Source organism: Lissotriton helveticus, chromosome 11 (assembly GCF_964261635.1).
Source record: "Lissotriton helveticus chromosome 11, aLisHel1.1, whole genome shotgun sequence".
Classification (NCBI taxonomy): domain Eukaryota; kingdom Metazoa; phylum Chordata; class Amphibia; order Caudata; family Salamandridae; genus Lissotriton; species Lissotriton helveticus.
Genome location: NC_136072.1, coordinates 1104914668 through 1104936852, shown reverse-complemented (window position 1 = coordinate 1104936852; position 22185 = coordinate 1104914668). Strand labels below are relative to the sequence as shown.

General features: G+C 45.6%; 1 protein-coding gene across 8 annotated transcripts in view; it reads left to right on the top strand.

Moving 5' to 3' along the window:
- The window catches only part of CABIN1 (calcineurin binding protein 1), a 1271888-nt gene that overhangs the window by 583943 nt on the left and 665760 nt on the right, over window positions 1-22185 (top strand). For all 8 annotated transcript variants that reach the window (XM_078667788.1, XM_078667793.1, XM_078667787.1 and 5 more), the window contains one exon: window positions 15235-15380. In XM_078667788.1, the coding sequence (XP_078523914.1) occupies window positions 15235-15380 (146 nt within the window). The remainder of the gene's footprint in view (window positions 1-15234; window positions 15381-22185) is intronic.

Below are 22185 nucleotides of genomic sequence, written 5' to 3'. Positions count from 1 at the left end.
CAAAACTGTTTTTTTTTCTTTTCAACGAACATGCTTTAATCAAGCCGTGAATCTGATATACAATAAGGAAAAGACTACTTTTGAATTTTCCAGAATCATCTATGAGCTGGCAAAAAGGACACCAGGATGATGGCTTCGCAAAGGGACCAAGAGAAAGGATGTGCAAAAAGTGTCCTTCACTTCTGTACACCCTTCAGATGCAATGGAAGCGGCACAGCTGCTGCATCTCAGCCCTCCACAGTGGCTGCGAGCATTAAAGATTTCATACATTAAAATCTTCCTGCAGATCCTACTCACAGATGGCAAAATGTACTTGTGCACCAAACAAACCACAGACGTTCGAGTAATGGCAACCCCGGCCCGCTTATATGAGTGCCCAGATTAGGAAAGCGCTCTGTGCTGCGAGCCGGGGGTGCCATTATGCAAACGTCTGTGGTTTGTTTGGTGCGCTAGTAAATTTTGCCATCTGTGAGTAGAATCTGCAGGAAGATTTTAATGTATGAAACCTCTCTAGTAAAGCGAAGAAACACTTCAAACACAGACGGAGCAGACAACACGCCGAGACACTCTTCGTAGACACTTACCACTGCTCCTCTAGAGGGCAAATAAAAATGGACTTTATCTTCCACACTGATAGACCCGATAATTGGACCAGCATTCTTAACACACATCTCACCATCACCAAAACTACCATTACATCCCATAGCCGCAAACTGACGACCTCTCTCCCGAACCACCTGACGACGAGCGAAAACACCTCTATAACCATCTATGCGAATGGCACAATCCTGGTACAGGCCAAGAGCGTTAACCTTGAGGTCTTCGACTCCCTCTTCCTCTCCTTAAAAAAGCCCCCCGTGATCTCCACGCGCACCGGAGCGACACCATCCCTCCCCCAGTGAGCCTTTCTCGACAGGGGAGGCACGGGACCCCCCTCTCATCCTCATCGGGACCCCCCTCTCATCCTCATCGGGACCCCCCTCTCATCCTCATCGGGACCCCCCTCTCCACCATCCCGCGGCACCTACCGCAATTCATCACCACCGAATAACGTTCACACTCCCTCAGGAAGTCGACCCACCCTCACCTCCCCCCCCCTTCCCTTCCTGAAATCCAGAACCGAATACTTCCCTCAAGTGCAGCCTCCTCACAAGCCCTCGCCGCTCCCTCGCCACATGTGAGCCAACACCCGACTGCAGCCGACACTCTTCCGGCCCATGAGCCCTCCCACAATCAAACCAGACAGCTCCGTCTCCAATAACCATCAGGACTGGGACTCCCTCCCCTCCTTCAACAACCGTCACAACAGGGACCCACCCCCATCCCCCAAGGGCAACCCTGCCCCAGACACCCTCCGTCCCCCGTTGGACACTCCCCCCACTCCCAAGGTCAATGCCGCCACAGATACTCTCCCTCCCGCCTTGGATACCATGACGCAACACCTCTCCCTCCTGATAACGCAGCTTGAAATTCTGATCCGAGGCCTGAACGAAACCCTATCAAACCTAGACAGGACTCAAAAGCCCATCCAGACCCCCACCTCGCAACTTATTCCCACCCTACCCAATCGTGACAAGATACCACCAGCCAGCGAGCCTCATCCCCCCAGGGACAGGGGAATGATAAGTGCTACGAAAAACCCAGAAGAGCAACAACCTCACTTTCCTCTCAGGAAGTGGCACACCTAGCCTCATCCTACGACCCCCTTGCGAATTCCTCCCCCCAAATCCTTGATCCAAGTAATTACGGGATTTAGAAAAGAGCACCCCCCCTTGAGAAACCCTAGACCCCCAGCCCACCTAGTCTGCCTACCTAGAGCACAATCCACTGAGAACAGGAACAAAGAGCCTGCCCACACACCCCCATCAACTGCATGCTCCTTAACTGCAGATCTGCCTCTAAACACGCAACCAAACTAGCAGAAGCCTTCCTCTCCCATTATATAGACGTTGCCTTCATCACGGAAACCTGGCTCAACAATCTCTCCTACCCCAGCATGGACATGCTGGTGCCTACTGGATTCACAATGATCAACAAAGACAGGCAAGGGAAAAGGGGTGTGGGGGCATAGCAATCATCCACAAGATCAACATCTCCATCACGGAAACTACCTCCTGTTTTTACAGTTCCTTTGAATGTCTCTCAGTCAACATTAAAACGCATGATACAAGGCCTACACTTGTCCATCTTCTGTATCACCCCCCAGGCAACCACCTCTCCAACTTAATTGCCCACTGCGCACTAGGTAACTCTGACAACATAATTCTGGGTGACCTCAATCTAAGAAGGAACGAAACACAAAACCTGCTCATTCAAACCCTGCTACTAGAAAACAATCTGACCCAACACTGCCTAGAAGAAACTCATCAAAGAGGAGCAATCTTTTACGCAATTATCGCCAAAAGCAATGCAATCTCCATTGATCACATCCTCCCCATAGACTGGTCTGCTCACCACATAGTTATTTTCCATATCAACCAAGTGGGCCAAACTCAACACCCCAAGCAAGGCCCTCCCAAATGGGTGAGAAACACATCCCAGATCCCTCGAGCTGACCTAGAAGAAAAAATCAGCTTGCTCCTCCCTAACACCACTGATCACCTCTCAACCACTGAACTCCCCTCTCTTTACCACTCCAATTTGACGCTCACCCTGGACCACCTTGCCCCCTTGTTATGTTATGTTATGTTATTAAAATTTCTAGAGCGCACAGCTGCCCCAGCAAAGGGGCGTCCTGGCGCTTTGACAGATGCCATAACATAACACACTAAAAAGATTAGCCAGAAACTGGAAAGAGGAAAGTTTTAATGGCCTGCCTGAAGGCGAACATATCCTCAAGAGCTCGAATGTGAACTGGTAGCGAGTTCCATAGGCCAGCCGCTAGAACCCTAAAAGAACGGCCACCCATCCTGCTCAACCTGAAGCGTGGACAGACAGCCAGATGAAGACCCTCCGATCTTAAAGATCTCGACGGCACATAGGGCGTAAGTAGAGTAACAAAAAATCCAGGGTCATTCCCTCCAGATCATGGTTCACTATCGATATCAATGAAGAAAGAAGACTGCTATGAGCTGTAGAAAGAATCTGGAGGAACAATCCCTCCATCCTCCATCGCGATCAACTTCTAGAAGCCCGCAGGTCCTTCAAAAAGCACATTAAAAACAAAAAGACAGCGGGGGTGAGGCAAGATGGCCGCTAGGCTGCTGTAGAGTGCAGTCGCACTGACTCCTTCTCCTGGACCCATGGAAAATGATGCTGGAAGTTCGTGGAAGTCCGTGTAAAATATGCTGATCTTTCAAAGAATTTTTAGCACTAAAGGAGGTACAGGGGTGCTACAGAAGGCGCTTACAACTTTGAGACTTTATTACGGAGAACATTTTAAAGTGATCATTCAAGGCATCACTACAATTCTTATGATGTCACAACGCACAGGAGCAATCCCGAAAACCACAGTAGTGAGCAAACGAGCAACGACCGCAGCGAGCAATGCTGCCCAAAAGACTCAGCCTAAAAAAGGGGAGAAGCCAGATAAAGCTACGAAAGAAAAAGAGAAAGAAAAGGCAGAACCCAAGGCAATGGCACAAGCGGGAGCCTCGGGGAGCAAAGGACAGATGCAACAACAGAGGTGCCTACAGTCGGACAGCGGAGCGCCGAAGCACACGATCACTGTACCTGCCTCTGGTAAAGATCTACGGCAATCCACCGTCACGGAGGCTTTTGCGGGTAGAATCCAGCCGGCGATCTTGGTCTCAGAAGGCACTCCGATTTCAAACACGGAGGCAAACACGGAAGCTGTTCTCGCCGACCGCGAGGACGCAGGCACGGCGGTTGCTAAGCAACTGGGGCCTCAGGCGTGCACGCCTCACGCGGGAGCGGCACAGAGAGAGGAGATTGCCGAGAAGACTGGTGAGAATCTAGACGCGGACGCAGAGACCGCGACCCTGAGCAGAGCTGGTAAGCTAAGTAATGGGCAGATGAAGGAGATAGAAGAGCTGGTAAACGTTAACAACGCCCAAATGCTTGAAGCTTTGTTGGAGGTAAACCTAGTGCCCACGCCTGATGAAAGGAATATCATAGTGCAACCCAACTGGGGGAGCATGAAAAGCCTAGAGAGCCGCACAGCAAAGGGGGCTAAAGGAAGGAGAGTACGTTCCCCCGAGGTGGAAAAATTCTACTCTGTGACTGAGGGCTCAGATTCCTCTCTATTGGGTTCAGAGGAGGAGGGGGGCACTACCACAGATCTCTCATCAGGGACGGAGTCAGAAGGGTCCCACTCTAGTGAACATAGAAGTAAGGAAACGCAGAGGAAAAAAAGAAGAACTATGATAAGGCGAGACAGAGATATAGACAGAGCAGCATCAAGCACAAATAGGAGATTGCTATGGGACTATGGTAGTACCTCTAAAATGTATCAGGAACATGATTTAGGTGATGCACCTGAGAATTACCCGTTAAATGCTTCTCAAGGTTCAACTGATAACCCACCTCAAGCAACTCTGGAAGGGATGTTCACCATGTTGAAACAAATGCATTTGGAGGCTCGCATAGAGAGCAGGAGAGCTAGACAAGACACTAAAAAAATACAAGCAAGCATTAGGAAAATGAACAGAAAATATGAAGAGGTGGAAGGTAGGGTGGAACAGGTCGAAGAGAGAACTGGGAGACTGGAGGACGAGGTTACAGACTGGCAGACCTCTAAAATGGAACAAGGAAAGGTGATCGAGGACTTACAGTGGAAGCTGGAGGATTTCGAGAATCGCCAGCGGCGGAACAACCTACGATTTTTGGGCCTAGAGGAAGGAGTGGAAGGGAAGGACCCAAGGGGCTTTATGATTAAATTGCTGAAAGGTGCATACCCAGAGGCGCAGTGGCAGTGGGAGCATGAAATTCAGAGAGCGCACAGATTCCCACTGACGCAGAAGAAAACAAGAGGCGCTAATCAGAATGTCTTACCTAGGGCGATGTTAGTTTTCTTTGGAAATTTCCTGGCTAGGCAGGAAGTTATGGAGACTGCTAGACCAGATAAAAAAAGGTCAGTTGAAGGGATTACATTCTTTACTAGGCCAGATTTCTGCCACACGACTGTGGAAAGGAGATGGAAACTCAGGCAGCTAATTACTCCGTTCCAACGCCAGGGCTCTGAAGCCTATTTGATGTATCCATCAAAGTTGAAAGTTATTACAGGGGGACGCATCAGAATGTTTTTCTCGGAGATAAAGGCAGGTGAATATCTCACAGAAATTACAGAGATGCAAAAAGGCAAAAAGGAGTAAGGATTCTGTACCAGCATAAGATCTATATTGAAAAGCTAAGGAAGTATTGAGTATGGTAATACACGGGTAGGATGGGTGGGCGGGAGAAGGAGGCGACACTACAGCAGTGAGCAGCCACACATAGGTCAAGATTGACCTATTTGCCTGTAACAGGGGGGGGGTTAGCAAGGGGGGGGGGACAAGGGGGGGTTGGGGGAGGGGTGGGGGCGGAAAGGAGACGGGGACGGTGAAGAATTAAGTGAATGCACAGCACAAGTTATGAAGGTGTCTAGGAATAATCAGGTGACAGTAAATATTTTGAGGAAAATGATTGCGGGCTCATTTTCAAAGGGCAGATGGCGATAAGACTTGCTACCATAAATATTTGTGGTCTGAATGACGGTGGGAAAAGGCAGAAAGTTGCGGCTATGTGTAGACTATTAAAACTGGATATTATATGCCTTCAGGAGACACATGTGAGAGGGAAAGATAAATACCTTATGGATCAGTTAGGGTATGAAGTCTTAGCACATACGCAGCAAGATGTAAAAACGAAAGGAGTGGCCATATTTGCAAAAAAAGGATTTATGACAGTAAAGAGAAAGAGGGAAGACGATGAAGGGAGATGGGTGGTGGTGGAAGGGGAAATTGCTGGAAGTCGATACACAATTGTTTCTGTATACGGCTCTAATGAAGATGAACCTGATCTATTTGAGTTTCTAGATGTCGAGTTGGCACTATGGTCAGAACCAGTAATCCTATGTGGGGACCTTAATATCAATGGGTTATCAGGGTTGGGTATGTTGGGAGGGAGGATGAAGGGAGACCGCAAGAGGAAAACACGAAGGGCTATTTCTAATTTAATGGCTAACAACGCGCTGGTAGATGCTTGGTCAGCACATAATCCCATGGGAACAGGCAGTACCTTTTACTCTGCTCCCCACAAAGCTATAGCCAGACTGGATTACTTCTTAGTCTCTAGCCCTTTAGTACCAGACTTGAAAATAGAAAAGTTACCGCGGGTGTTTTCAGACCACAATCCACTGGTACTGACTATTCCTCAGAACTGTAATTCTATTTACAAAGAATATAATTGGACATTTGAAAGAGGGCTACTTAAAGAAGATGACTATGTCAATAGAATGAAGGCATGGATTAGACAATTCTGGGAGGTAAATAGAGGGACGGCATCTACAGGAGTGGTCTGGGATACATTCAAGGCAGGGATAAGGGGGGAAACATTGGCTTATACCTTACATAGGAGCAAGAAAGAAAAACTGGAATTAACCAACAGGCTAAAGGATCTAATGAAGCTAGAACAACAGCTTATACAGTCAGTCATAAACCAAGAACCCCTCGAGGAGATCCTATTAGAGATAGAGTTGAAAAGGGCAGAGACCAGTGAAAAATTGGCAAATAAAGCGGCGAGCAATTATTTAACAAAAAAGGAAAAATGCTATGAATTTAATGAGCGGGTAGGTCATATGCTAGCAGTCCGCATTAGACAAGACTTGGCAGCAGGAGAAATTAAAGAAATTAAGAATAAAGGGGGGAATGTTGTGACGAAGGTAGAAGATGTGAGGGAGGTGTTTAGGGAGTTCTACTCAGAGTTATATGATCAAGACTTGAGAGCTGGGGAAGATGAGATAGAGGACTACTTAGCAGACATTCCTCATAAGGAATTGAATGAGGAGGATAAAGAGGCACTGGAACTACCACTAACATTGGGAGAAGTACACAATGCAGTAATGAAACTCCCCTCGGGGAAGGCCGCGGGGCCTGACCAAATTCCGGCGGAATTTTATAGGACTTTTTGGGACACTTTGGGGATTGATATGCTGGAAATCTTTTTATGCACAGAGGGGGGAAAATATACCACAATCATGGGCCGGAGCAAATATTATTGTGATCTTGAAGAAGAATAAACCGCATTTGGATCCCGGCTCATACAGGCCTATTACGCTCATGAATGCAGATGCAAAAATCTATTCCAAAGCTCTCTCACAAAGATTAAGTAGGGTAATTGAGGGGCTGGTATATACAACACAGCATGGATTTATACCTGGTAAGGGGACCACTCAGCATACAAGGAGGATGGTTACCATATTGGAGGCTGCAGGTGCTGCAGGAGACCCTGCCTCGGCCATCTTCTTGGATGCAGAGAAGGCTTTTGACAGGGTCTCCTGGGGCTACCTGTGGAAGATTTTGGAGTGGTTTGGGATAGGCACAGGCTATATAAAGGCTATAAAGGCATTATACCTAAAACCCATAGCTAAGGTGAAGATAAACAGAGGGTATACTGAGGGAATACGTATAAAACGCGGTACAAGACAGGGCTGCCCGGCTTCACCACTGCTATTTGCCTTATATCTTGACCCTCTTTTGCGAAGATTAGAAGGGAATCCAAATATTCTCCCGATTAGATTATATGCACATGAGTATAAGACACTTGCATACGCGGATGATGTGGCGGTGGTCACCCCAGAACCAGGGTCGGCCATTTCAGAAATAGAACATGAGGCTGTACTCTTTGGTGCAATTGCAGGCTACTCACTGAATAAAGGAAAAACACAAATAATACAAAACAATTGGGTGAACTTTCAGGACATAAGAGTAGCACCTGAAGTTATATACTTAGGGGTGAAGATCACAGCTGATCTAGATAGGCTAGTTGAAATTAATATGAGCCCCCTACTGGCAAAAATAAAAACAAATACAGAAAGAATGAATAATCTACACCTGACCTTGATGGGTCGAATTAATGTAATTAAAATGGTAACATTCCCAAAAGTTTTGTATTTATTTAGATCTATCCCTTAATTTTTTGACAACATATGGTTTAACAAACTGGAAGCGATTTTGAACAAATTTATTTGGGTCAAAGGGAAGACAAGGAGAGCCTACAGACACCTAACAGTAGATAGAGAAAAAGGGGGCTGGGGGGCACCGGATTTTAGGCTCTATTATTGGGCTGCTGTATTGCAATATAGTAGGGGGTTAATAGGTGGGGGAGGTACAGACCATATAATGGAAACTGAGATAGGATTACCTAATGTCTATGCTACACTATTGGGTGAGGAGGCTGAGAATGGGTTTTTAAATACAACTGAATTTACCTATTTTAAACATACAAGATTTAAGACCTTAAAGGCAGCATATAGGGTATGGAAAGTAGTGGCAAAAAAATTTGGTCTGGGGAGATTTAACAATTATACGAGGCTGTACACAAATTGTTCACTACCAAGGGAGATTTTTAAGGATGTCACTATGAGAGATTGGTATAATAAGGGTATAGTGAAAATAGGGAATTTGCTGGATAGTCAGGGCAACATGTTACAGTTTGAGTCGCTAAAAATGAAATTTGGGCTAGAGTGCAATAGTTTCTATAAATATCTTCAAATCAGGAGTTTCCTAGCACAAAAACAAGGCAGCCCGGCAGGGATGGGGCAATGTAAAATTATGGAATATATAGAAATTACCGATAAATGCACGATAAGACAACTATATGCGGAACTGAAAGACAACAAAGTAGATGAGAGGGCGAAATATTCACAAAAATGGCTAGAAAAACTGGGGTCAGGGTTAGAAACCTTTCAGTTATCCTTGGATTTGGGCAGAACAGTGCTATGCTCTGCAACCCTCCAATCACAGCATTTTAAGACAGTGTTCTCACTTTACCATACCCCGGCCAGAATCGCCCAGTGGGGCGGTACGGCGGGAATAACATGCCCCCGCTGCAACTCAAACGTGGCAGATATTGTACATATGTTTTCGCAGTGCCCACAATTGTTTACTTTGAAAATTGCCATTGAAGAATTTTTTGATAAATCACTTAGGATCAAGATTAAACTTATAGACGAATTAATTATTTTGGGGATGGCAGACACGGCAGAAGCTTTGCCAGTAGAGTTTATTTTTGTTTCAATCGCAGTGTACAGCATTTGCATAGCAAGAAATTGGCTGAACAAGGCTCCTCCCCCATTTCAAGAATGGATTGCAAGCCTTCTCTCTATATACAATCTAGAAAAGGCAATATATGAGAGGAAAGGTAGGAGGGCTAAGGTACTAGGTAAAAGAATATGGCAACCCATTATGAGGTGGAAAAACAGTAGGATAAACCCGGAATAGCGTAAGAAAGATCGTTATAAAACCACTGCAGCTGCATGTCTCTTTCTTTATAGTTATTTTTGGTTGTTGTGTTAAAATGGGTAGCATGTACCACACGTATGTCTGTTTGATGAATTCTTTACGCCATACTGTACTGTAATGTATATAATCACCTGTGAAACTGGAATGTGCTGTAAACATATGCTGGAATATGTGGAAAAATGTTCTGGAAAAACTTAATAAATATATTTAAAAAAAAAAAAAAAAAAAAAAGACAGCTTTCTTCTGCTCTGCTCTAGACACCGCAAAAAAACAGCCCAAAGAGCTTTTCAATATCATCAGGAACCAAACCTCAAAGCCGTTGACATCCTCAACACAGGCATCCAAAGAACGATGCGACAACTTCGCCAACTTTTTCAACGAAAAAATTGCCAAGATAGATCTCTCGCTTGGCTTAAAGCTCGCCCCCTCCATCAAGAACATAGCATCGAAAAATCATGATAGCGACTCCATGATTCCCCCAAAACATTGGTCCTCCTTCATTCCCATCCAGGAAGGAGAGACAGTCAAATTAATCTCCAATGCTAAACCCTCATCACACGCCCTCAATCAGCTACCCCCGCACCTGGCCAAAGACCTGAAACTTGTCATAGCCCCACTATGGTGCAAGATCATTAACAGTTCTCTAAACTCCGGAAGCATTCCAGACTGCCTCAAAATAGGCCCAGATACGCCTGTGCTGAAAATGACAAGGCTAGACACCAAGGATCTGAATAACTTCAGACCTGTATCGAACCTTCCTCTCCTATCCAAAATCCTGGAAAGATGTGTACACCCTCAGCTGACCCAACACCTGGATAACGTAAATCTCCTAGATCCCCATCAATCAGGCTTCAGAAAAGGTTGCAGTACCGAATCCGCAATCCTCAATGTCATAGACGACTTATTCAAATCATTGGACTCAGATCATTACTGTCTTCTCATCCTTCTAGACTTATTGGCCGCATTTTATACAGTTGACCACAAATTGCTCATCAAGGTGCTACAAGAAAGGACTGGCCTTCAAGAAACGGTCCTCCACTGGTTCTCTTCCTTTTTCCACAACCGCTCACGAAGAATAAAAATTAAAAACTTTGAGTCCGACCTCCAACCCGTCATCAGGGGTGTCCCTGAAGGATCATTGCTCTCCCCTCAGCTTTTCAAAATTTACATGGAACCCCTTACCACGCTACTCAGGAAATCCTCATCCCTTTTCACTTGTATGTTGACAACACGCAGCTTTATCTGGAAACCACCTCCATTGAAAACATCCAGAGACTTAACGCCACGCTCAAGGAGGTGCAACTATGGCTCACAAGTAATCACCTGAAACTCAACCAAGAGAAAACGGAAATACTCCTCATCTCCAACAAAAACGACAACCCCCAAATTGAAGAATGGCTCAAAGCCATTGACGCCCTCAACGGTAACCTCGCCCTGGCAGATTTGGTAAAATCTCTAGGGATCACCCTAGACCCGAAACTGGACATGAAAAAACATATTTCAAGATCTGCCAAAAGTGCCTTTCTCAACCTGAAACTACTGTACAAAATAAAACCCTTCCTCCCATCCAAGGACCTCCAACAAGCCACCCAAACACTGGTACTCTCCAGAATTGACTATGGGATTGCAGCCCGGACCAGGCCAGCAAAATCACACCTCGCCCCCCTGAAGACAGCCTTTAACACAGCTGTTAGGATGGTCACTGGAACCAGGAAATTCTATCACATCACTCCCGCTCTCACAGAACTTAAATGGCTCCCAATTGAGCTGCGAGCCAGATTCAGACCAGCCTGCCTCACACACAGAGCCCTGCACAGAGGCAAAACCCAATACTTGGCCGCCAAACTCAAAAGGGCCGGCCAGTCCAGAAACCTCAGGAGCTCCAAACCTCTGCTACACATCCCGCTGAAAACGCCTAAGCAAAAAACCGCAGCCAAATTATTTGCTGGAAACACCCCTAAAATCTGGATCTCCCCCCCCCCCCCCCCCCCCCCCACATCAGAATGACCTCCTCGTTTCCAAAATTCAAGAACCTACTCAAAGTCCTCTTCCTCGAACGATCTCGAGTGAACCGATAACAGCCCAAAAAATACTTTAGCCGGCTCGCCTCCTTCCCTTAACTTGCAGACCGATGACACCGACCCGGAACAAGAAAACTTTTTGGACTCCCGTCCTGACTGAACAATGAATCCACTCAGATGCTCGTCTGGTTTGTCCTGCACCCTCCTGCCTCCCCTTTGCCCCTTCCCTTCTGTGTGCATTCGTTACCCGGTCAGAACCCTCATTTTATACCAATTATCTGTACCGTTAATTTGCACATAATTGTACATGTTGTGAAGCACTCTGATACCCTCGGGTCTAGCTAGCGCTATGTAAAACTCCTAAAATAAAAAAAATGACCATAGCATGGCATGCTAGGAAACATCAGTGTCTATAACACTGCCTCCTTACGAGGGGGTGCAGGGGCTGCTCCCCTCGCAGTTACTTATATCCACGAGGCAGACACAAGATTGTCACTCGGTGCAAGCTGCCAAAAAGTCAGCCAAGAGAGATGTTCACTTAGAGAGACAGTAGGCTGATCTGACGTGCGACTGACTGAACAGACAGTTTGACAGCGCCCCATCCTTGGCATAGATTAGGTAAAAGTCCTTAGATCTAGCCACTTGCCACTGCCTGCCACCTGGTGCTCAACTGCTCTCTCTCTCACACACCTTGCCGGGTTGAAGAGGAGCGTCACGTCACAGCTTCAGCGCTGCAACACCTCGCCTGTCCAATTGCCGGTCTACAAATCCACGGAAGACCGGGTGCTCCAGGTGATCAGGTAGCTGTGCGCGCAGCCTTCAAAGAGCCAGTCGCAAATGGGCAAGTTTTGGAGGTTGCTGATTGATCCTGCCCCCAGACTCTCAAGCTCCTTGGCTCTGACAACTGTGGCGATTGCGGTAACGGCCTTGCAGTTTCACAGCTCCTACTCTGCACATCCTCCCTGTGCCCTTTTAGAACTATATAAAGCACAACAGAAGTTCCCACAGAGCGGGACATGTTTTAGATACCACTTCAGTTCTTTCCTGGACTTGAATGGCTAGCTAGCTACAGGACAACGGGGAGGTATGCAATCAAACCTTTGGGATATACATGGAAGCATACCACTTCAAACAAAGACAAGCATTATAGCAAATAGATCTCGCATTTACGAGAGTTGAAGCTATTGTCATTTACAATGCCATTAGCTCAAACTCTTTTAAATGCGAGACCGATTTCACTACAAAGCAGCGCCCGCCGTTGTCCGGGGCTGCTTGAAAGTGAAAGCGGGAATGGTGGGGAAAGCACGTTGTGCCGCAGTAGGAGAAACAGATTAAAGAAAATAGTGCTTACAGACTAAATAAGACCTACCGTGTCGCAAGAGTAAAAAGGCCAGTGGCCATGGGAGGTGACAACTGCAGACAAGGCGGTACCAAGGAGGGACTAACAAGCCTAATAATGACTAGCAAGCCAGCCTTTAGGAAGGACAATGACACAAGCCAATGAAAAATAGGTGTGGAGAGTGGGTGGGGCTTCTCTTCCATACTCCACTGCAACAAGTCTCGCAGAGCGCTGACTCAAGCTCGACCTAAAAAGCAGCAATTCCTTAGAAGTCATATCCTGACATTTGACCTCTGTCTGGAAGCGCAGTAAAAGTGACACAATAAATTCTATGGCTTGGACTTTCATGGCTCACCATAAATCGGCTTGCGGCCCACAGTTTGGGAAACACTAGTCTAGATTGTTTTCTATGCCTTCACAGGAATCAGCTGATGGGGAGTTGACAACAATTTTCTCCTCAGAACCACAATGCTTTCTGGCCTGTCTTGGTCTTTTAGGCCACACCATATCGGGATATCTATTGTACTGGCTTCGGACCCTCCTGCTGGTAAAGATCCTTTCCCACTCAGACCAAAGGTGTCTTGTTCTTAATCACCTTTTTTGAGCTTTAAGCATTGCCCTTCACAATATGTTGAGCTTGTTGCGGGATCCTTCTTCATTGCTACTGTTAGGTGTTTTTTTGTGGTTTCTTATGTCTATACTGGCCAACTTAATTTGCCTTTGTAGGACAGTGTACAAGCAACAAAGTCCAGATATACTATGCTGGCGACTTCGAAGTAATTCTCAAGAGGTGTGGAATATTTCTCTTACCTCTAATAGAATATAGGTCCTTAATGTGTAATCCTGTTGCTCTTTGCCACCTTAGCTACTATTGAACAGTACCCAGACACAACAAAACACATTATAAAGAATATCTCACACGCATCCAAAAGCTCCATTACACTGAAACACAAACATTAGTAACCATTTTTGAGACTTTAGCATCTCAAACACAAAACGGTTAGACAAAATTGTATTCATATGCATTACAAACACACAGAACGCATTCAGGCACCATGTTTACATGCAACACAGCTCAGACCATTTTCAACTCCTGAGCAACAGGTATATAATGACCTAGAGATGTGTAATGAATTGACTTTGTCTGATAGCCACATCTCTCAGTAGTGAAATAATACACCCACAATTAAATTAATATGACTCTCTCACCAAATATAGAGAGATCCAGAACACATTATCCAACACTCTTCATCACAAGCTGACATAGGCTGCTAATTCGGAACTGTGTACAAGTACTACTGGAACAGTCATTATTTCTAGAAGACTATATTACTTGTGTAATATACAAATGCCCTTAACAAAATGTAGCATACACCTTCAGTAGGCTGGTATAAACGCTTAGTGAATTAACAAGTTCACTGTACGCAGTGGTCTATATGTAAGGTGAAAGTGATCAGTATAGTTCACTCAACCTCTCACCATTTTGAGGATGATAAAAATGAGTGCCATTAAGTTGAGTAATGCAAAGGCAACAATTGATGGACAGAATGCAGAACAATGTCATACATTCACCCCAGTACAGATCCCAAGCCATTCCAGCTTGATACCAGTCAAATGCAAATCAGTCTTGACCCTGCACCCAATGGGAACAATCCATCCCGAACTGCCAGGCCAGGTACTCCCTGGACTGGAAACAAGTGTTCTAGGACCGGTTTGGGATTTCACCCCATATCAGCCAGGATAGCTTGACTCCAATGGCATGGAGAGCACGGGACCCACGTCTGGGCATACCTGTCCCACTCGTGGTGGCAATGCAAAAATAATTGATGGACAGAATGCAGAACAATGTCATACATTCACCCCAGTATAGAGAGCTGGGCCTGAATTCATTGTTTTTTTTGCTTCCCATGCCATTCCAGTTTGAACCCAGCCACCTGCCAATCAGTCTTGACCCAGTGCCCAATTGGAACAGTCCAGCCCGAACTGCCAGGCCAGTATGCTTGTTTCCAAAAAAGGTCCAAGGACGCTTGTTTCCAAAACCAGTCCCAGGATGCTTGTTTCCAGTCCAGGGAGGATCTGGTTAGGCAGTTTGGTCTGGACTGTTCCCATGAGGCACAGGGTCAAGACTGATTTGCATATAGCTGGGTCTAAACTGCGGTGGCGAAGTGAGCTAAAGAACGATGATGGATTCAACCCAGGTCTGTGACTGTGGGTGAGTGCCTGAAAAGTTTCAGTGCTCCTTCCATCATCTCTGTGTGTTTGTTTTATTAAGTTGAGTAATAGCACATGATTAGCGATTAGAGATGATTCAGTTTGTTTAGCACAGGTATACACTTTTAAAAATTGTTTTATTGCATGCTGACATTCATTCTGACAACAATAAAGGTTCTAACGTAGAGACTTAATGTATTGGTAGTGCCTTGATGATTTCATAGTTACAGCTTCCTAATGATTCTCACTTGTGTCTCTTCAGGTGCCATCTCTCCCTGAAGGTGCAGATGCCTATTCCGCAGTGCTGAATGAGTTGTATTACCTGCTGGCAGACTATCACTTCAAGAACAAAGAACAATCCAAGGCCATTAAATTCTACATGCACGACATATGTATCTGTCCCAAAAGGTCAGTGATGCAACAGGTTTGCAACATTAGCCTCAACACACATACAAAGTTTTAGTATAATGTGGTAAATAGGTGAAGCAAAGGACCCCAACTAGTAAGAGCTGCTAAAGTTGCTGGTGGGCTTTTTTGTGTTTTAATCATGTGATGATGTTTTCGCACCAGATGTCTGTATCTATAATTATATGGTTAGATTCAAGAATATAAAGCCTTCAACCTTGCCCAGTTATGTCATTAACTCCAACCTGACAGTCTCAAAATATTAACGTTTTTGTTATAGCTGGAGCATGGTTGTATTATGGTTAAACTAGCAACCATAGCACTATTTCCTTCATTTGTAGTTCTTAGATCTAATTACAACATAGTTTATGTATTTTTTAATAAATGTTGGTGTATTCCTATTATACGTCTTTACCATATTACATGTAGTGTTATTGTTATCAGGAAGGTGCTATTCTAGCAGTAGCATAACTGTATTCTGTGGAGAACATTTAAAGGTTTTTAGCTATTGCTTGACAGTGCAGCTATCCTCAAACCTAATGTTATGAGTTCTGTAAAATATTCTTTGGCCATCTTACGATTTGGCCCTGTGTTATGTGCGATATTTATCGCACTGAAAAATAACAATACCCCGAGTACAATATGTTTGAGGCATATGAGCTGCAGATCACACACTGTGCATAGATCGCCATCTGGTGTTGGGCCCGGATGCTTGCACTTGTTGTTGCATTGGAAAAGTCTTTGGAAGTCTCAAGATAGGTGACTCCTCCTTTGGACAATAGTGCGCATGGGCATCGACTCCATCATCAGATAGTTTTTTTTCTGCCATCGGGCCTGGATGTGTTTATCATGCTCTGGTTCGGTACCGTTACTGATCCAACTTTCGACACACAATCCTTCACCCTTTTCTCCGGTATTGTTTCAATCGCGTTTCCTATTCGGCATGCATCTCTACAAGCTCGAAGTCTTTGATTCCGGTAGTCGACGCAGGCCTTCGGGCCTACCTACGCCATTAGACCTGGCTCATGAAAAGTACTCCTTTTAAAAAGTGTCCTCAATGTGGATCCAGGTTTCCACACACAGATCTTCATGAGGTGTGTAACCTCCTCCTTTCACCGGAGCACGAGGCCAGAGACTGTCCGGCTTGTGCCTCTTTCTGCTCCAAGAAAACTATTCTGGATCATCGAGCTCGAAGAAGCATGGCTCGATTGTTGACATCCATTCCCAACGACATCTTCCAGGAGGGCGTCTATGTACCAGAGCAGGAGAGGGTCGCGCCTCCGAAGACCGCTCCCTCCACCCATCCCCAAAAAGGCTTCTGTAACCCCTTCACCTTCAGGCCTAAGTGCACACCGGGACAAGATTTCCCACGTCCCGCCTTCAGGCCCGACAAAGAGGCCACTCGGGATCGAGTCAGCCTGCCGTCGGTGCCAAAACACAATCCCCGGCACCCAAAAAGAAACTGTCGTCCCCCTCCGTGCCGACCACTCGTTCCATATCGGCGTATTCGGCACCGAAACCCACTGGCTCCGACACCTCCACTCCGAAAAAAAAGCCTTCGGAACCGAAAAAACCCTCAGAATCGAAAAAACACCCGGCTCCACAGGCACCTTCAGAACTCAGATTTGGTGCCACGCAAGCACTCGGAACCGTACATATTGGCACCGGAACAGTGAATAGAGGCAGAGCGAGCGTGCTATATAGCAGGGAAAGTTGAAGTAAGAACTTACTATGAGGTTGAGTCGTTAATAGCCAGGGGGGTGATCCTGATGGAATGAGGGCAGTTGAGCGGCAGGGGGGCCAGGAATGAGGAGAATATCAGGTTAGATTATGGAGAGATAGCAGGAGCAAGGGGGGCAATTTGCTAAATGAGAGCCCAAGATCTTACTAGAAGGGTGATTGCAATGGAGTGGAGCCTGGAGCAGCAGCAGGTGAGAAGTCAGGGAGAGGAGGTTATGTCCCGTCCAGGACTGAATGGGCACAGTTGGTAGGGAGGTGTAATTTCAAGCCTGTGGGAGGGAGTCAATAATTAATAGTGTGAAGAGCCAAGTGACTGGCAATTTGCGGGAGCAGATTTTAGGTGTCTCAAAGGCCAACTGTGATTAAGAAATAAAAAACATTAAAAGGAGTCCCTTTTCATCAAGGAGTTCCAGCCAAAATGTCTCTAGATAGCAAAATGAATGTTAGTAAATGTAGTGACATGTTTGCCCATGTTCTATGTAATTCAAACAGAATTACATATCCTAAACATAGAGTAGAATATTGAAATAGTAGTACAGTCAGTTTAGCATATTATCAAATGATCATGATATTATTTAAGACTAGAGAATTCATAAATATTGTTCAGTGATTGATTAAAATATAGCATGTCATACTAAGGCTTTAAAATGTGGTTACAACGCACGTTTCAACGAAATGCCTTCGTCAGGAAGCCTTGACAAGTATTTCTGGGGAAAAAACAGAGAAATAGGGGAATAGTTTTGATGTTTCATGTGCCCGTCAAAAGGTTTTAAAATGTTCGCAAAGATAAGATGGGGTTGATGATTTTTAGGAAACCATTGGTGTGCTTGCCTCCACAGAAAGCGTGTATATGTCGAAAAGTCATAAATTGTGTGAAAGAAAAGAAAGGATAAGAACAGATGGAACATTAATACCCAGTGCATGAAAAATGAAATGTATTTAAAGAAAAGTTACCAGTGAGTTTTCAGCATGCTTATGATCATTCCAGAAATAGCAATGACCGGTGGGTATCGTGCCGTAATTTTAGAATAGGTAAGGTAACTAAAGGTGTTCGAAAGGTACCTCTGTATGGGTGTAGAAATATGGCTAACCTGGAATTTAGGTCACCCAATCGGTATGATGAACAAGCTGTGAATGCGGGCTAAAGGTATGTGGAAATGAACCAACAAATGCAGGAATTGCATACACTGTCAAAGGAGCCACTTCCAGAAACTGCAGGTACAATATTAAAGTAAATTAATTACCGGGTGCTGATGACAATGTGTACATAACCTAAATGTTGAGAGCCCTTTCTTGAGTCTTAATAGGATATAGAGGATATGCTCCTGCTGGATTTCTTATTCAAATTGTAGAGTTTGTTCACTTTTTTATGTAACGTTATCAGTGAGAAGATTGTAACCGTATGGGCATATCCTAAAAAGAGGTGCAATTGCAAGTTAGCCCTAAAAAACTGATTTTGTAAAATAAAAAAGATAAAGAAATAAGATAAAATATATCAATGTCCACAAAACAGAATACTCCAGAACTGAACTTACTGGTTCTGTGAAGGAAGAATATATTGTAGCTGCTCATGCGTGGTGGGAGCATGCAAGGTTTTGTACGAAAGGACAAGTTGAATAAATCGTAATTGTTCTTACAATTTTATCTGGCTTCAGTGTGTCCTATTATAGACGATGGTCGATCCCAATGTGGAATGTGTTGATAATGTGGCGGTCTGTAATAAAAAACCACTAGATGCACCTGCGCTAGCTCCTCCTCCTAAAAATAAGGACATTGTGACCTCTCCATTAAGGATCCCTTCTCTTCCTCCTCCCCCACCACATCACTCTCCTTCACCATCTCCTACTCCAGTAGAAGATGATGATGATGATGATGATGTGGATAACACCTCTGATGATAGAGGGGGAGGTGCGGACTATGAACCACTAGACAATCCTAGTCCTCCTGGCTCCCCTGACCCTTGGGATGATTATAGCACCCCAGACGTCCCTAACATTCCACAAGAGGAAATGTACCCCTCCAGGCCTCCCCCCCCCCCCAGAAGACACTATGGGCTTTAACCAACTCGTCCATAGAGCTGCCCAATACCATGGGGTTGACCTACACACAGACCCCTTGGATGAAGATTTTCTCATGGATACTTTTGACACCACACAAAAGTCCATCTCAATTCTACCCATGCTTAAGGGGATCATTAAGCATGCATCAGAGGTATTCAAAGATCCAGTCAGGGCTCAAGTCATCAACCCCCGGATCGAAAAAAAGTATAAGGCTGCTCCTCCAGATCCAGTCTACATTAAAAGCCCCCCACCACTAGAATCCCTTGTAGTCTCCAATGCTCGAAAAACAGCCAATTCCGAAACATCAGGTGTGTTCCCCCCACCAGATAAGGAGTCTAAACTCCTGGACGCCTCTGGCAAACGAACGGCGTCACAGGCAGGAAACATATAGCGCTTCGCCAATAGGCACGATTAGCGAGGTACGACAGTGGACATTTTGATGACCTAGAATCCATAATTCAGCATCTCCCAGACAAATATAAAAATCGGGCCAATGAACTCATACAAGAAGGTAAAACTATCACCAATACTTCCATCCGTTGTGCCCTAGATGTGGCAGACTGCTTCAAGAGCAATTAACAGCAGTGTCCTTTTGCGAAGGCATGCCTGGGTACGCATTTCAGGTTTCAAACCTGAAGTCCAGAGTTCCATCCTCAATCAACCATTCGATGAGCAACACTTATTTGGCTCTAATGTCGACGTTTCCCTTGAGAAAATGAAAAAGGATACTGACACAGCTAAATCTATGGGAGCCTTGCAGTCGTAAGCTCCGAGACGCTCCTTTTGTCGCTCATCTTACAGAAGCTCCGCCAGAGGCTACTCCTCAGATAGCCCCTCCACTTGTTACAAAACCCCTATCCAGTCCACCTTCACTAGAGGCTACCAGAGAGGTGGTTACAGGGGTAACAATAACAAAGGCAGAGGCAAAACTAATAACTCCCGCTCTGCCTCCACCCCTACCCAATGACTTTCCTCCACTTCCCCCACACCATTCCACTCCAGTCGGGGGAAGACTGCAACAATTTCTTCCTGTCTGGGCCAACATCACATCAGACAGGTGGGTGTGACAAATAATTCAATCAGGTTACTGTTATGAACTACATCTACCCCCCCCCAAACATACCATCCAAACAGCGTCCAATGTCACAAGAACATGTGTTACTGCTAAAGCAGGAGGTAATATCCCTCTTACAAAAAAGTGAAGCAGAACCAGTTCCCCTGCACCAACAAAACAAGGGAGTTTACTCCCTGTACTTTCTTATCCCAAAGAAGGACGGCTCTCTAAGGCCTATTCTAGACCTCAGACCCCTAAACCTATACGTACAATCAGACCACTTCCACATGGTCACTCTTCAGCAGGTCCTTCCTCTTCTTTCACAAAACGACTTCCTTGCTACCATAGATCTCAAGGACGCCTATTTCCACATTCCCATTCACACCGCTCACAGAAAGTATCTTAGATTTGGAGTGGATGGTCAGCACTACCAATTCAAAGTACTCCCATTCGGAGTCACAACAGCACCACGAGTGTTTACCAAGTGCCTAGCGGTGGTGACAGCACACTTAAGAAGACAACACATTTACGTCTTCCCATATCTCGTCGACTGGCTCAAAAAAGCCAGCTCATACAGCCAGTGTGTACAACACACTCACATCACTATCCAGCTACTTCACGATCTGGGGTTCCCAGTAAACCACACCAAGTCCCATCTGCAACCGTCCCACATACAACAACACCTCGGTGCCACAATAAACACCTCAACAGCGCTAGCTGATCCCTCTTCTGCCAGAATAACAAACATGCAAGCTCTGCTAACAAAATTTCAACTGGAACACTCTCTTCCAGCTCAAGTGTCCAGCGCCCCTGACATTGAGTTCGCTATCCCCAGAGGTTTTTAAATAATTAGGAGGGATCGAGCATGGGGGAGAGGGGGGTCGGGGGGGCTGGCGATTGTATTTAAAGACAAATTGGGTTTTTCAGATTGAACCTTCTGATGAGTTAGGAGATGGTGAAGTCTTTAATTTTTACTTCATCCTTTCACCCCATTTTACGCTTGGTGGTACATTGATCTATCGTCCCACTGGACCTTTTCTTAAGGCACTGGCTGATGTTATTGTGCCCCGTGCCCTGAGGTTTCCTAGATTTTTCCTCTTGGGCGATTTCAACATCCATACGGAGGCTGCCGAGCTTCCTGACTCCAAAAATCTGCTGGAGTGTCCTAGCCTTGCACATCTAACACAATGGGTCTCGCTCCCTACACACTCAGGAGGCCACACTCTTGATGTGGTCTGTTCGAATTTTCCCTTATCTGTATCTGCCCCTGAAACCCTCACATGGTCGGATCATAGGCTGATTAGATTTTCTTGGACTTCTGGTAAAATTTCCCCCAATGTTAAATCTTTTATGTGTCCTCAGAAGATCAATTAGTGCACTCTGTCCGCAACCCTCCGTAACAGTCGTCCAGTGCTTGGCACTGAGCTGACCACTGCTGTGCAGACTTTAATACCTGGATCCGTGCGGGAGTGGAGTCATTCTCCAAAGAGAATGCCAGACCGAAAATCCGCTCTATCCCCTCCAAACCCTGGTTCTCGCCGTCCTTGCGAGAGCTTAAGCTGGGTTGTAAAAGACTTGAAATGTGTTGGCGACTTTCCTAATGCCCTATTGCCAAAGAGGCTCTACGGGTAGCCCAGTGGGAGTACTACGCTAGTATTAGAACAGCTAAAAGCGAATATTTTGCGGATAGGATTGCTAAGGCTGAAAATAACAGCAGGGAAATTTTTTCCATTGTTAATAGTTTTCTTTCCCCCTGCGCCGAGCAACCAATAGTGCCATCTTCCGCACTTTGGTTTGAGAGTTTGTCTTCATTCTTTGACCAAAAGAAAGCAGGGATCCAGGCTAGCCTACGGATTACCTGTCTTAGTCAGAGCTTCCTGGCTCCTGTGCCCTCCGCTCCTCCCTCTGCCGGGGCCTATACCTTAGTGGAGTTTTTACCACCTTCGGGAGACGA